General features: G+C 38.9%; 1 protein-coding gene across 3 annotated transcripts in view; it reads right to left on the reverse strand.

The window, feature by feature from the left end:
• The window catches only part of DYM (dymeclin), a 221,406-nt gene that overhangs the window by 65,055 nt on the left and 139,513 nt on the right, over window positions 1-16,838 (reverse strand). For all 3 annotated transcript variants that reach the window (XM_067315529.1, XM_067315530.1, XM_067315531.1), the window contains one exon: window positions 376-478. In XM_067315529.1, the coding sequence (XP_067171630.1) occupies window positions 376-478 (103 nt within the window). The remainder of the gene's footprint in view (window positions 1-375; window positions 479-16,838) is intronic.

Genomic DNA, 16,838 nt, shown 5'->3' on the forward strand with positions numbered 1-16,838 from the left:
AGTGCTCTCTCAAAAGCTCACTGGGAATTGTTTTCAATCATATTTAGGCATTTTAACATACTGCAAATGCCAAAGTCCTGTTCTTAAAAATAATGTTTTTAATGCATGGTATAAATATCTTGAAATGCAAATGTCTTGGAAATTGCAAGTTGACAGCATACAGTAAGTTTCTTAGCTATGAATAGTTGCGGTTTTGCCATTTGTAAGTGTAATTTTTTTTTAAACAAAGTTTCAGACATGATGTCATTCATAGACGTTCCTGTATTTTGGTGCTGGTGGTTACTTAGTTGTCACACTTATGATAAATCTTTGCAGATTTAGGGATGTATCACTTCTATTTGAAGCACCTACTAGAACATTAAGCTCAATACTCACATAATCGGGAAGCGGAGAGTCATTTGAACTGAGGGAACCTCTTAAGGACTGCGTGGCTTGCTCCAAAACTTTGTTGTGTTTTTTGGATAACAAAGAAAACAAACTGTAAAGAAAAAAAAAGGAAAAATATTCAAGTAAATTCACAGTTATACTCTCAGACAGACAATCCAGTCAGAAGAGGTATTTCATTATATACACAAACTTGAATATAGAGATTTTTAGAATGCAATGCAATGTACAAGTTACATCTTTTTTTACATCTGGGATAAAAAACAGCAGAATTTGAATTATAGAGATATTCTATACAGTAAATGATGAGAAGAACATCATATTTTCATAGTTAAGTTCTTAAAAGTTAAACTATTACAGAATTAATGGTATACATGGATTTTTAATTCATAACCAATATATATTCACTAAAATGCAATTTTTAAGTTCATCATCTCATGCAATATACTTATTTTCCTTCCTTATCATCAGTAATTTTTGTTTCAGTGACCTAATCGTTTAGTATGGAAAGAACTCAAGAATAAGACAGAATGTTTGGGTACTCGGAGGGTGAGTTTATGCATTTTACTATAATGTGTACTTCTCAAATTTATTTTACTCCAGTCAATGAAGTATCATACTAGTTTTACAAATAATCTGTGAAGTCAGAGGTCCACATACATATAGAGAACTAAACATATTTTCCCATGCATTTTGAAAAGACCATGTTAATGTCTTTTTTTTCTAAGTTCCATTAATTTGATGAAATCAGCAATCCTAAATCATTGAAAAAATCCCACCGTAATTCTTTTGTGTCAGTCATACAAATAGCATCACCAGATGCTACACGTATACGGGCTGCAACTGTAGACTTCACAAGATAACACTGAATATTCAAACCCAAAGATGCGTGGGGCTTCACAAATACAACCCAGGACAGATCTCTCCCGCAATAACTTTATGATTTAAAGTGAGTTTGGGAGAGATGATAGTTGTATTTGGAAAACAATAAGGCTGCACAGAGCCTATAACATTCCCAGCACAGAAAAACTGCTGGAAATAATGGAGCTTGATAGACGGATTTGTAGGAGGACAGACAGCAGGATGGTGTGCAATCAAGGATGTCACTCTTTGCATAGACACACTCAGAGGGTGGTATAATTTGATACATAAGGAGAACTGAACTTGAGTGCAAAGGCACACGTAAAGACTCGAAGCGAATAGCAGCGGTGGCTAAAGGACTATTGCTAGCGCTTGGTAGCTTCCAACAGCCAGATGTTTCCATAAAACTGCTGGATACGTAAATCAGGGATTTCAGTCAGCAGATAACACACAGAGATAGATACTGAAGCAGAGGGAACTAACTGGTACCTTCAGAAAGGGGAAGGGTACAAGCAGGACATTTAAATACTGCATAGAGAGGTACAAGAGAAGAAGCTAAGTAAATTGCAGAGAACAGTTTGCATGAAATCATATTAAATCTGAAATTTGCTTTCCCCAAAATGGTCTATTCCAGAACATGCATCTGTGAAGCTTCTAGATATTCTTTCTCCTGGCTTCATCTGAGACTTTGGACTGAGTGGATACTATTTGGCTGGATGAATAGCTCGGGTTGGTTTCCACCTTAGTTTGTATGCTTGATTACAAAATTCTTTTTCATGTGTTCAGAAATGCAGATGATAGTATTTGCAAGAAATACTCCCCCCAACCATGGTACAGGTTGTTGCTTTAGGCTTTCTGCATTTAAAAATATTCTTCTGGCTTCTTTTTGGAGCCAGAGTTTCCTAAGATAACTGGAATGGTCCTTAGGGGGTAGGAAGGCAGTCTTGACAAATAAACACCAACAAAATCCACTACTAAAGTGTGTCGCTCTTTGGATTTGGTTATACATGCTGTTGGGACAAGGAGCAGTGGCAGGCTCCTTGTTCACCAGATTCAGTCAGAAAAGACTGATGCCAGTTTAATAACTGAAAAAATAAGTGGCAGTATTATTTTATAGATAGCCTATATTTCTTGGAATTGGGACAAATTTAGTGCTCTGAAGAACGTGCTTGGAAAGCTTTTCTGCCTAAAGAAATATTGCTCAGAATTTGAGGAAGTCGCCTTTATTTTTTACTTCCTTAAAATGTAACATTGCTATCGTAGCCTTCACGGCACGTAGGAGTAGGTTCCTCAGAGCAGCAGGGATTTGTCCCCTTATTGTTAGTCAAGAGTCTCAGGAAAAAGCAACAGCTTTTCCAACACGCTTCACAGGGAGTCACAAGGAATTAGTTATGTTTCTTAAGACCAAATCTTAGCTCTCAAGAGCCAAGTCAAGAAATTCTATCATTCTTCAGCACCTCTTCAGTTGGATTTCTCTTAGATTAACAGCTTACGTTTGTGGACAACCTTCGCTGAAGGCATCCAATTAACCTGCAAAAGAGCCCACTGAGTTACATTGCACCATCCTCAAGTTTCAGCCAGAGAATTTGAATTTGACGGACCAAGCAATGTGCTTGAGCCCACACGGCCAAACTGGGGATGGCAGCTTGGCTGCCAGTGTCCCAGCCGCATGGGGATGCCGTCAGCGAGGTGGTGATCATCTCAGTTGGGCTGATATGGCCCGAACGTCAGATAAAACTCCAGAACGATTATTCTCTGTGATGGTTGTAAGAGCTGAGAAACATTTAGGGTTTTCAGGATAATACAACATGCCTGACAATGTTATGAACACCTTTTTCTCAAAAGAGCAAGCAAGACCAGAGGAAATCTGCTTTGTCCCAGCATCAGGAATCTTCTGTTTTCCTTTACACTATCAGACAGAACCATGCACAGCCTTGACATGATAACATTTGTTCCCAGGAATTATAACCTCCCACTAATTCACAGCTATTCATCAAAAAGCCAAGAACACTCCTTGTTAAAAGGGGAAGAGGCAAAGAAATAAGATACATTAATAGATTTTCCATCCTTTTCCTTCCCATAATCAGCTATTGTATTCGCAGAGTGAAATTTTTGTTCAAATGAGAATTTGGGTTTGAAAACTGGTCATTCACCTGAAATAGCAGTGCTACTTTTAGAAGCGCTGGTGTTTTTGAAGACTCGCAGTTCGGAGATGCTGCCATCAGCACCATCTAGTGCTGCGGAGACAGAATAATCAGCTAGCACCGACCTAGCGATGCCTACGGCAGGGCAGGAGGAACAGGTTACATGTAGCATCAGCCTGCTCCAGAAGATACAGTTTATCTCACGAAGAGGAAGAAGAAAAGGAAAAAGGACTTTGAACCTTTTTTCCAAAATACACAGTGTTTTGGCTATAAATGAAATTTAAGTATAAAGCAAAAGAACTGGGGATAAGATTTTGAAAAATGCATTTATTCAATACATGTGAAGAGGAAAATGCACATATATTAGTGTTCCTGCATGGAATTAGAATATCAGAGAGCAAAATATTTTCTCTGGCAAAAATGGAGAGAACTGGGAAAAAGGAGGAGAAAGGAAAGGGAGGGAAGAACATTTCTTCTTCATATCTTTTTTTTGCTTCCTTAAAATAACTTAGAAGTATAGTGTAACTAAATTAGAGCGCTTGAACATGGCATAACCAAGCCCTTCGTGGTTGATCTCCATCTCCAAAGTGGCAACGAGGAGGTAAGCCCTACTCTACGTTGTCTTTGGCACCAGGGCTTTCCTTTGCAAAGTTCTGCTTTCCTGCCACAGTTCGACTTTGCACCTGTGCTAAAACACTTGTTTGTGGGACCATAGCCCAGAACACCAATATTCAGGTTAAAAAAAAAAAACCCAGAACCTCTCCTTCCCATATCAGTTATCCTTTCCAGAGAGCAGTCCCCAAGATCAGTCAAACTGACACAGCAGGATGAGGGCAGCAACACGTAGCTGGGAACTTTTCACACCAAGAATGAAAACAACCCATAGAATTACAGCCAGAAAGCAAGAGAAAATCTCCCAAAGGAAACGGTTTAAACTTCTCCACCAAATAATTCTCTTCTTATGATGGCCTCTATCTCTAGCTCTGAAAACCACTTTGTGAAATACCCATTTCACTTGTAGAGTATCAGAACAGATTTAGTTACAATCCTCAGAAGGCATTTCATGAAGTCTAGTTCATACAGGTCTTTCATCATCAACAAACATTGCCTGCTAAAGGAGATACTTGATTTTGCAGCAGTCACATCTCCACCGTCTGCCAGGAAGAGACAGATATATAGATATAGATACACACACATATATGTATACATATATATGTATATATACATACACATATACACACACTCATATATATGAGTGTATACATATATACACACACACCCCTTGGTAAGATCAGATATGCATATGTGTGTATATATATATAGAGAGAGAGAAAATGTAATATATAATAGAAGTCACAATATATTTTTGACGCACTAAAACTGGGCTGAAAAGATCAAATTGAAAATTAAACTACATGGTCATGGAGAACAGCCCACACAGGTTGACAACAACATGGGGTTTTCTACCACTATGTTTTTCCTGTTTCTAAGTTTTTTTTCTATTGACAGCCATCAGACAGGCTATGGAGCTCCATGACCCTTTGCTCTTACCCATTATGGACTTTCTATAATAACAATAAATTATGTTCTGAACAATTAAAATGTATTCGTACATCAATCCAGCTCTCAGTCACAGAATTACTTATGGATCAATGTTTAGCAAGCAAAATAATAGGCTGGAATAACAGCTAGATGAAATAACAGCTGGCATCTATTACAGATCATCAAATCATGCTATGGATGCACTGAACCGACAAGGAAGACTCGAGTCTGAATGATAAACTCAAGGTCTCATATTTCTGATTTTTAGGAATTATGAAAGCACTGGTTTCTTAACTCCCTCAATACAGAGGAAACTTTTTTTTTTTAATTTAACACAAGGCTGGACCTTGATCAATAAAGAAATGATTACAGACTAAACAGTAGTGGTTGCTTAAGTGCAAGTGATTTGATTACATGGTATGTGCACACAAAATAAAATTCAAACCAAGAATATACAAACTTAACACTTTCAAAAAGCCAGTTCCACAAAGCCTGGGGGGGAGGGGGGGGATGCCAATAATGGGAAGTCATTTAACAACTTTCTTCCTGATCCACCAAAAATCACAACTGGGAGAAAAAAAACTATGCTGTTCTACAAAAAGTCTAGCTTACAGCAGAGATTAAAACAGCTTGTAAAACATCCCTCTCCCATACAAGAAATGAATGCATAAAATGGAACTTTTATCTGTAAAGGAAAAAAAGATGAGGGAATTAAAATTAGAAAGTAAAACCATAATTTAAAAAATTAGAAGTTGACAAAAATTGACAAGAGAAAGAAAAAAAAATGAAAGAATTTGTGGCCAGATTTAAAGACACAATGAGAAGGAAAGGCACTGCTGTACCTTATTTTAAGGAAGTAAATGGGATGACACAAGATCATCACATGCCAGTTGGTCCAAGGCAATCCTGAATGTAATAATGCAACGCGTATCTCTAGATTCATTCAAAGAAGGACACCATCAGCACAGAAAAACAGATCTTACCAAGCTCAATCAATTTTTTAACGAGACTACAGAGAAAATTAGACTTCTACATGTCATTTATATGACTTTGTTCCATGTGGAATTTCTTATTAAGAAACTAGAATGATAAAAAGCAACATGACATGCATTAAATTGATTGAAAAATGGCCATCTGACTAGCTCGAAAAACCTAACCACAGAATTTTCAAATCAAATCAAATTTTCTAGCAGCGTCCAACAGGAACATATTCTTGGCCCTTCTAAAGGGCAATAGCTATTTAAGTGAAGCTACTGAAATACTTTCAATGATATCGAAATGACATGTAAGATGATATACATCACTGATATACATCAAAGATACATGAGAAAGTAGAACTGTTACAGTTAAAGTTTGCAAAGGGCACATTCATCACAGGAGCAACAAATAAAGAGAAAAGGACATTGTTATTAAAGTTTTCTTTATCTTTCAAGAAGTCGGACACAAAGTAAACCTGTGATTTAATGCAGCCAAATTCTTAGGCATAAATTTAGTAACAAAGAACCCAAGCTGTTCTTTGAGTCTGATGGATCTGGCCCTTGAGCAGCAACTAAAAGAGACTAAACCAACCAGATCAAGACTCTTCCTAAACTGCATCCAGGTTATACGCCCAAAGACAACCAGGAATTACCAAGAACCTACGCTCAGGCTGAGTTCAGACGCAGGAAATGAGAGAGACTCCTAGGTCTTGGGAACAACCCTTGGCTTCACGCTGCTCCCGGCGTCATCTAGCTCAGGTAAGAAGAGACATGTCTATTCACAGTACAATATGGCTTTAGCAGGGAAGGTGGATAACTGCTGGAATAACTTAGCAAGGGTTGTGACAGTGATGGAAATTGTTAAAGACTGGAGGTTTTAAACATTCTAGTTCAACCACGGAAATTTCAGCCTGGAAGAAGGAATCGATTGATGAAGTCCCTATGGTCCGGGTTATGTTGGAGATCATACGATCTCCAACGGAAAGATCTCCAGCATAAGATCATATGATCAAAGTGGTCTCTTCTGGTCCTAAATATATATGCACTTAGGTAATGCTCTATGCATACTGCACCAAAAAAGATGGTGGGAATATTGCAGCATAACTTGCATAAATTTTTACTTGTTTTTTTTTTTTCTTCTTCATAATACATATCTGAAGAAAGATGCAGACAACAAAATCTTCCTGGATGACTTCTCAGTTCACAGCACTTGTGGATTTAGTGACATTAAGAAAATCACTATCATTAGGATCAGTAAAACCGGAAAGGTATCTTCAAAATGAAATTCTTTCATTAGCAGGCTGGCACATGAGCACAGTTCCAAGGGAGGCAAGAAGAGAAACATCCGCCACTTGTGCTGGTTTTTGTAATTAAGACAGCAATGATTAAATAAAATATTAAATTTCATAAACCTTTATGAAAACTTGGAGAGGTTTAGCTGCCAGTTCAGATAGAAGGGAAGGGATACTTTTTTGGAAGCGGAGTCACAGAAACAGGAAGATTTGTGTCAGATTACACAATTGATTGGGGGGGGGGGGTCACAACACTCCAAATGTCAGATCTCTATCTGAACCAAAACCAGGGAAGGGCTGAAAGCCACACCACAACAAAGGATTATTTCAAATGCAGTATTTTAAATATCCTGGAAAGAAATAATCTGGAAGAGTGGAAGACTAAAAAGAGGCTGCAATGCAGGGAAAAAAAAAAGACACAACCTCTTAAGATGAAAAAAAATCAAAAGGAATCAATCACTAGGCTGGGAGGCGAGAAGTAGGGGACGAAGAGGGACAGAGGAGAACCACCGAAGAATTTGGAGATTGCCTAGATACATAAAGCACAGGCAGAAAAAAATACTGCAATAAACTTGAATGGGACCCTGGCATTAGCAGCAATTGCAGAGAAGAGCGGGAGAGAGACCTGGAAGGGAAGCAGCAAATCCCGGTACTCTCTCTGCGTATGAAGTTAAGCTTAGACTAATGCTAAGATGCAAAGAGAGAGATGGAGAACTGAAAGAAAGGGACACTTCCAGAGTGTGGAAGATAAACTGAGCGGCTGGAGTTATATGGTGTTATATGATCGAGTTACATGACAGAGAAAAGGAATAAGGATTGCATCTCTCCCAATTCCGACTCACTAGTGAGCTTCTCAAGGAGAAAAACTTTCAGTTATCTGAATGTTTAAAAATATTCTACATGCTCTGAATACAAGATTATTGGAGACCTAAAGCCCTGTTCAAAGTAATTTATGTGAAGCTTGGAGATTCAAACAATCTCAATCTTTTCCCCTCACTCTCGTAATTCAGTTTGCTACAGTGTGCTTCTGAACCGTGGAGAAAGCACGAACACTATCTGGTGACGGAAAACCAGTTTCAAGGATCCAAAATTTGATGATGAAAATTCTCAACCATTTCAGCCATACTCTGCATTGTTCCTACTCTCCACACTCATGCACACGCCAAATGTATTATTGTTCTAAATTTTAAAGAATTAAATGTAAGCCATAAACACTGAAACCGCACGTTATACAAATGTTCCTTAAACAATAGGATTTTACAACTCACACATGAACATGGGGTTGTCTTCTAAGACAATTGCCTTCATACAGACAAGATCTGAAAATATCTTAGGTTCAAAACCTGAAGTTTTGAAATTTAAACTATACCTTAATTCCTCTATATTTTAGCAACACTTTTTCGTTTTGACCTATTGCTTAAGTTATTACAGCAAAAAAGCGTGTGTTATGGAAGGAGAACTCTGCTCGTATCCTAGCACAGACATTTCCACATAGAGGATCTCCGAATTGCTCATAGGCTTTAATAATAGTTCCTGTCCAGTCTCTTGAGAAAGTTGGTAACACACAAGAGGTCACATCAGAATAAATGCACAGGGCTGCTTCACACGCAATGTAGTAAGTAGAGTCCTGCACGCCAGGAACGGTGCTGAGCAAGCACAATGCAGCCAGTTCACCAGGCTTTCTATGGACAATACAAAAGCAATCCCTAAGCACCTAAGGAGAGAGGCCATGGGAAAAAAACATCATCATCATTTAGGACAAATAGTGGAGAAAAACCACTAAGTCCCCAAAAGCCCAGTCCATTGAAGAGCTCTTGGGACATCTTGCATTTTTATTACGCAAGCTGTAACGTCACATAAATGGAAATAATGCAAGAGAGAAGCCGCCTCGAACTGAGGGCTCTCCCACACAGGCTCACCCCATGGATAGGTGCTGATAGAGGAAATGGGCTCAAAATTGAGCAAAACATTCAAAAGAGGGAGGCACTGCTCTTCCTTGCTTGAACCCAACTTCACTGCCTGGGAGACATTCGGGCTCCCAGGTAAGAGGGGTGAACCAATTGAGATATCAACCTGCTAAGCAGAAAATAAGAACATACTTTGTATCTTTCTGTCTAATCTCATAAAAGGAGGACATTAATTTCTGCTGAATAAATCTTTGCTACATTTATCATTAGGTACATCCGGTTTGTGGAGACAACATGAAGCCAACAAATCTAGCGTGTGCAATCTCCACAAAGGTAACGTATGCAAATAAAATGGTTTGTCCAAGCATCCCTGATGGACTTATTCATCAAGTAGTACTTAAAGGACCAGGGAATGAAAAAGGCTTCGCCTAGGTGGCGAATGGTCTGGTATTGCTAAGTTCTTTTCCAGCCAGTGACCAGACATATTTTTCTGACTTTTCTTCTCTAGTGCCTTCTCCAAGTTTGTGTTCCCTTGGAAATAGCAAGCAGCTGAGACACACAACCTATTCCAGGGCCCTGAAGCATCACAAAAGACTTTAATATGATCCCGGGTAAACAAACGATTTCTATCCCATCTTCCTGTTGAACAACAGGCATTAGAGACCATTCTTTTAATTCTGCAGTCCTGAACTCAGTCATAATACACTGAAACACAGGAAATTCCACTTGAACATAAGAAAACACTTCTTTATTGCGCGGGTGGTTGAACACTGGAACGGGTTACCCAGAGAGGTTGTGGAGTCTCCATCCTTGGAGATACTCAAAACCCGACTGGAGAGGGTCCTGGGCAACCTGCTCTAGGTGATCCTGCTTGGTCTCCAGAGGTGCCTCCCAACTCCAGCTGTCCTGTGATTCTGTGGTTCAAGATATCTTCATTTCATTACAGAAATTCATCATTTACTCTAAAGTGAGTATTCTTTTATCTGATTACATGTGAACTGAGATCAATAACCAACGTGCCATGAAAGACATCCTATAGCACAGCCCCCCCATCAAAGAAATGGTTATTAATAATTAGAAAAATACATGTTCACCATACGCCTGTGGTATAAAGCATACAAGCAAGTTCAGAAGTGACTTAGAAAAATGAATGAAGGCTTTGCGTTAGCAAACAGGATTTCCTGTTAAAAGGGAATCAAGAAGACAAAGAGACTAGAACAAATATGGAAGTAAGGAATCTGATCTGGTGAGGCAAAAGTAAATATTTACAAAAGTTAGTCTAGAGTTTAATTTGCAGAGAGTGGGAAATGTATTCTTCAACTGAAGGCATAAATTGTTGTGTAGTTCCTGGACAGTTTCCAATGAATGTTGGAAAACTGATGCTCCTATCACTAGAGAAATAAAGGCAACAAAAGAGTTGTAAAATCCTTCCCCTGTATATTGCTACAGAAAATCTCATTCCTCTTTGGTCTGGCATGACAAATAATATCCTTGTAACTCTACTTAAAGGACAGAATCAGGCAAGGATGAGGAATACTACACAGAAACAACATCTTCATAGCTCCAAGTCACATTAAAGTATAAACTCAATAACCAGAGTGCAAACTGCTACAGAGGAAAATCCCCCGGGCAAACTCCATAGAAGCTGCAGATTTGGACAAAGCACTTAGCCAAGTGCTATTTATCTGCTGTATTTTTCTGTATTTTTGTAAGCGGCAAACTAAATTCAGGAAGGCTTAAAGCTATGGGGAAAAACGTATGCAGTCCAGTATAAACAGAACGCATGTTTTTAAAACTCAGGAAGGGTCAGGCTAATTATAAGGTTCATTCTGAGCTAAATAGCCATGAATCTGCCTTAGGAGTCTCAAGGCATGAACATAATTTCTTTTAATATTCCCTGTGTTTGCCCTGTTAATATTTTATATGAAAACTGAATGGGCAACGGGTCCACAATATTTCCAGCTCATCCACTTGCAGTTAATTCAATAGAGCCAATGTTTCATAGCTGCTGAGAGAAGACATTTGCCTTGAATTAGGACAAAACTCTGTGGGTGAGAAGCAGAGGAAATTGCTGGAGAAAGCAGTCTGAGCACAACTCCCACCCAGAAAAACAAAGACGGACTCTGAACAACAACAAGAAAATTAAAAAGACATCACTGCCATGCAACCGAAGGACCAGCTCCTTGTTCAGAAAGTCTCTTTGCCATTCTTGCCCCATAGGAATGGGGTTTATTGTTTTCGTCATACACTGACCTTCTCTTAGGCCAGGTGTCCTGCCCGATTATACCCTATTCCCTCTGTGTTAATCCCAGCAGTATTGCACTAACGGTCATGGAAAGTATTCACATGTCCCTAATGACCATATTCAGTTTAAGTATCTTATTGATATAAAACGTCTTTCAAATTTTAACAAAACTTGAAACATTTTTGGAATAAATGAAGAAAATAAATTGGGCTGTTTAGATTCTACAGCGGAGCTACTGCTCAGGACATTACAGAAACAGCCAAAAACACCCCAAACCAGGACATCTCATTATTTCCACTTCTCACTTCCAAGAGAACGGACATCTACTTCAATCCAAAAGCATTCTAACTACATTAGAAAAAAAAAAGTCTTAGCTTGTGGGATTGAGATTTGTAACCTAGGTTTGTCAAAGAATTTGCATTCAAACCAGCAAATACAGAATTTTTAGGCAACTTCACAACTTTAATTATGCATTCCTTTCAAATGTTGGACATGAAAGATGTTGGAAGGAGTAGAGAACAGAACTTTCTAAGAAAAAAAAATGTACGGTACTTTATCATGAAATCAAAATTCACAGTACATGATTTCATATCAAATGTATACACACACATGTACACATGCATACAATTTCCTCCAGGAAAGAGACACTTTTGCTGGAAATACTACTTCTATGCAAACAATGTTGACATGCAAATATACATACTTAGAAATAGGCTGAAATGTTTAAAAATTTTCTGAGGGACATAGAAGTACCTCTGCCAGACTACCCAAAGAAGAGAGGAAAAATGCAAGAAAAACACAGGATAACATTAAATAATTAATATAATATATTAAATACTTTTCAATAATGAGACCAAGATTAAGTTTAATCTCTATTACTAAACATTTCCTGTAAAAGCATAACAATGTACTTGAAAAATAAATATCACAAATAAAAATTGTCTATTGCCTTCTATGTAATGTCAACATCAATCCCCTCTGTTGAATTTCTGTGGATTTATGTACCCAGATATAAACTTTCAAAACGAAGTCAATCATAAATAAACCTCTTCCAAAGGAAAATTCATGTCAAAATAGATAGGAAATAAAGAATAGGTCTTTTCAGCCTGAAAAATATCCATGTCATTGAAAGGAAACATTTATGAAGCACACGAATTCACAAAGTAAAACGTTTTGTGATAGCACCCAGTGTGCCCAAGCCAAGGCCACGAGCACTATGACGTTAAATACTTTGCATGTTGTTGCTGTGCTACTTACAGAAAGTTCAGGTACTAGAGGATATAAATGATGCTATCAGACAGAAACAAAAATACACATTTCTGTGATGCATGTGATCACAGTGACTACACACAAAACAGGAATGCAACTATGAAGCTCTTTTTTTCTTTTTTAAGGGATGTTAATACCCAGGCAGAACCCAACTGCAGCAGGCACTGAGCAAAACAACAGATACCGGAGCATTTTGTGAGAGTTCAATTCACCACGGAAAGAGCTGAGGTTCATAAGATGTACGGATAATAATTTGGATTTAAGAAGCCCAAGCCTAGCCTTGCTCAACTGAGTAGAAGTGCCCTGTCAACCTCTTAGGAAGCAAGCCAACAGCATCCTCTTAATTCTTATTAACATTTTTCTTTGCAAGACTTCCACGTAGATACGGCTCCTCAGTAGCACGCAAGCCCATTTCTACCTATCTATCAGAAATAACTACAGCACCTTTCAGCTGCTTCTTTTTTTGTGCATCTTTATTACAAATAGTAACGCTGACCTTCCTCACATTCACGTCAGTTGAAAGCCGTGATAAATTTGTAGAGTTCGGGATTTTTTTTCCCCCCTTCTTCTATGGCTCTAGAAGAACACAAAAAAAAAAACCACCTGTGTGGTGGAACGTGCTCTAGGTGACCCTGCTTGAGCAGGTCTCCAGATGATCTCCAGAGCTCCCTTCCAACCTCAACCTTTCTGTGATTCCGTGATTTGCAGAGCAAGGGCCTGGACCAGTTACAGCTGCAACTCCCACACGCTCCTCCGAGAGCGACACACACCTATCAGGAACATAACGTGGTCTTTAGCATCTACCAAACTTTTTTAGAAATACACTTCAGTTTGAAAAGCACTAAAATACTCGTCACTGCGGAAAGACGGCAGTTACAAAGCAGGTCATCTGGAAGCCTTCAAGGAAGAAAAACATTTGGGATACCAAGTTTGCAAAGCCACCGTCTTGGCTGGCAGCGTGACTCCTCCCGAAACGATAAGCGCGCGAGAGCACACTCATCACGGCGCGCAGCAGGAGCACCCTCAAAAGAGCTCCAGGTCCGATCTACCCTTCGGCACTTATAAAACTACCTGCCCTATTCAACAAAACGCATCTTACCCATGTCTCATAACCCGCCCTTGGCAGAGCTAGATCAAGTTCCTTAAATGCAGTCTGCATTTTAGGTTTTTCCATTTTGTTCTTCAGTTAAGGAGTTACTATTAAGGGTCAGAAATGTTACATGAACTGATGTTATGCAACAGAAAGCAGGTTTTATTTTAGGTAATGTTTCAAAGTTATTCTTCATTACTTTTTCAGGAGAAGAAGTTACTATTTCCCAAATACGTCATCCTAAATTACCTTTTTCACTACCACACTTGCCATTCTGAAGAAAGGTTATTTTATTGACTTCAGACAAACACACACCAACCTCACGTTTGCTGGGAAAAACGATACAGATTTGATTTAGTGATTCATGCTAGCATACTCGCAGTTGTGCAATATTTTTCCATCTTCAAAACCAACATGATATATTTTTCTAAAGTCCCAATCCCTCAAGTCGCACAGTAATTAAATTTACATTGTCTTCAATTTATTTGGAAATTAACCTCATTCCCACAGAGAAAAGAGGTTGTGCTTTACCTCCCACTCAGTTTTATACATCTTACTGCCTTGTGCAATTCTCTCTGCCTCTACCAAATCAGAAATTCCTGAAAAATGCACCCCAAAATGGACTTTTAACAGACAAATTCTATGATGTTCCAGGTCATGCTGCGTTTTTCCCCAAAGCCAAGAGAACATTTCCAAGAACAAAATTAGCATGTTGATAAAACAAACATCAACAGTTTGCCTTTCTGCAGACTACAAAAAGAAAGTGCAGCCTTCCTGGATCCTTTGGGATGTTGATGCCCTTCCACCTTGGGAAACAAATGGAGACAGTTGGATCACGGGGGCAAATACAACCTGTATTACAATGGGATATACAGACTGCTACATAGAATAGACACAACACGGCTTTCTAGACACATACAAATATATCTCTGAAGTTAAATTAATCTAGGTGACAACAAAAGGCATGCAAAGACCAGTTTCCTTGAGCCTGCTGGGGTAATCTGGATTAATCTGTGGCCAAAACTATTCTGGATACTAAACCAATCTGCAAAAGGTGAACAACTATACAAGTAGTATAAGGGCTCTCAAATGAACAACCAAGATAGTTATCATGTTTTCAAATTCAGCCAAGCTGTAGATACTTGGATTATAACCGATACACCTAATTATGGGAATGTATTCACCTAGAAAATAAAACCAAACCCAAATATACCTAAGCTCACCAGAGCTAAGCCCTTCTCAGCAGGAAAGTCTCCTACCAAGCCACTCCAATCCTCTGTCTTCAAGCAAAACTTTCAACACCACCTCCCAAAACATCCTCATAGACAAGTAGACGAAGTACAGGCTAGGTAAATGGACAGTGAGGCGGACTGAAAACTTTTGTTGTAAATCAAAATGCAACAAGCACTACCTATTGGAAACTAAAAAGAAATCAACGCAGGAACGTCTTCTGCAAAGCCCAAACTGCACTACAGAGCACTTTGGGGAATTATTTTGGGGTAAAATCTTGCAGTAGCAAGAGGATGGCTTGAAGACTAATAACAGGAATGCAACATCAGAAAGATCCGATTTGATTTTTTTTTTTTAAATCAGCAATTTTTTTCTTTCTGATGCACGAACACCAAATTGAAAATAATTCCAAGGACTTGCACTGTGGAGAAAAATAAAATGTCTACATTGAATTGTCTTAAAAACAAAACTGTTCTGCAAAACCGGAGAGCAATCACAGCAGAGCTCAGTAAACTCCTCTTTAAAAAGGCACAGTTCTTCGTAGGACCGTGCACTACCAAACCCACGTCAGAACTTTAGCTGCATACAATTCCCAGGCTGGTCAACGTTCACCTTTCTGAGCTCACTGCTCAGAGGAAGATGGCTCAACTAGACTGCACTTCAATCTATGTCAGTTCACAAAATTTACAATTTGGATTTTAACCAATTGGGAGTAGAAAAACCTACCGCTGACACACTGTTTATTCCTGACACTAAAACTGGCCTCATGGGTCACCTCCCCTTAGATGTCCCTCAGTTTATCCTATCCATAAAACTGGATTTTCCTCCTTCATAAAATGTTTTGATAACTATTATAGAGCATAGATGTGATGTGACACTGCATGGCATCCACCCATAGTTATTTAAAATAACAATGTACGTGAGGCAGGAACAATAAATTGAAACTTTAAAACCTTCTTTCATTAATGCACTAGTATTAAGCTAGTTTTCAGCTAGGCTGGTGCCCCAGAAAACATTTCCAGCATTTCGAAAAGCCAAATGCTAATCGCTGTCCTGGAGGTTACACTCGGGCTGCAGGATTAGTCATCTTTGGAAACCAGTCGTGGTTGTTCTTATTTTCCTCTCCCACTGCTTTTTCTGATCTGCGGCTGATGCAGTGGGAGCATTTGCAATGTTTTCTCACAAATTCAGCTTACAAATATGAAAGAACAAAAACACTTAAGAATAGCTCACAGCTCTCAACTCCTACATCCTGCTGTACAGTAGGGATCCAAAGCCTCATTAGAAAACCTAAATCAATCCTTTAGAGGATTAGGATGAAAAAGCTGACTGTTTTCCCCCTTTTTTCCCCCACTTCTGCATTTCTTGGTCAAATACGCTGTGGTTAGAAATAGAGATACCAAAATGTAAGAAAAATGACAGTTCTCATAATCTGATGTTCTAATTAGAAGCTGGGAACAGAAAAAGAACAAAAACAGTTCCTACAATGATTTACTAATTCTGCAAATCCAGAGCATTTTAGATAATTTAAGTAAGTATGAATGAACCTGGATGCCAGGTCCCAAATCTTTAAGTTACCCCTCCCTTAAGCAAATTGGCAATGTTTCACGGGATGCTCGACGCAGCTCCTCTGCTCCCCGCTCTGTTCTGGGCAGCCTCCTCAGTCCCTCCGGGGAGCCGGGGTAGCGCGGCAGAGCACAGAGTTGCTCCCGTGGCCTCGCTGCCGGGCAGTCACAAACTGCACATGAGATCTGAACAGCTGAAAGACCACGCAGAGCTCCTCTGGAAGGAGAACCATGAGCATGAAATTTCTAATTGCTTATTGGGTAAATCAAATATTAAACATTGAAGAATGGACATTTTCAGACTCGTGGAGTTGCTATCGATTAGGAAAATG

The sequence above is a fragment of the Apteryx mantelli genome, chromosome Z, assembly GCF_036417845.1.
Source record: "Apteryx mantelli isolate bAptMan1 chromosome Z, bAptMan1.hap1, whole genome shotgun sequence".
Lineage (NCBI taxonomy): Eukaryota > Metazoa > Chordata > Aves > Apterygiformes > Apterygidae > Apteryx > Apteryx mantelli.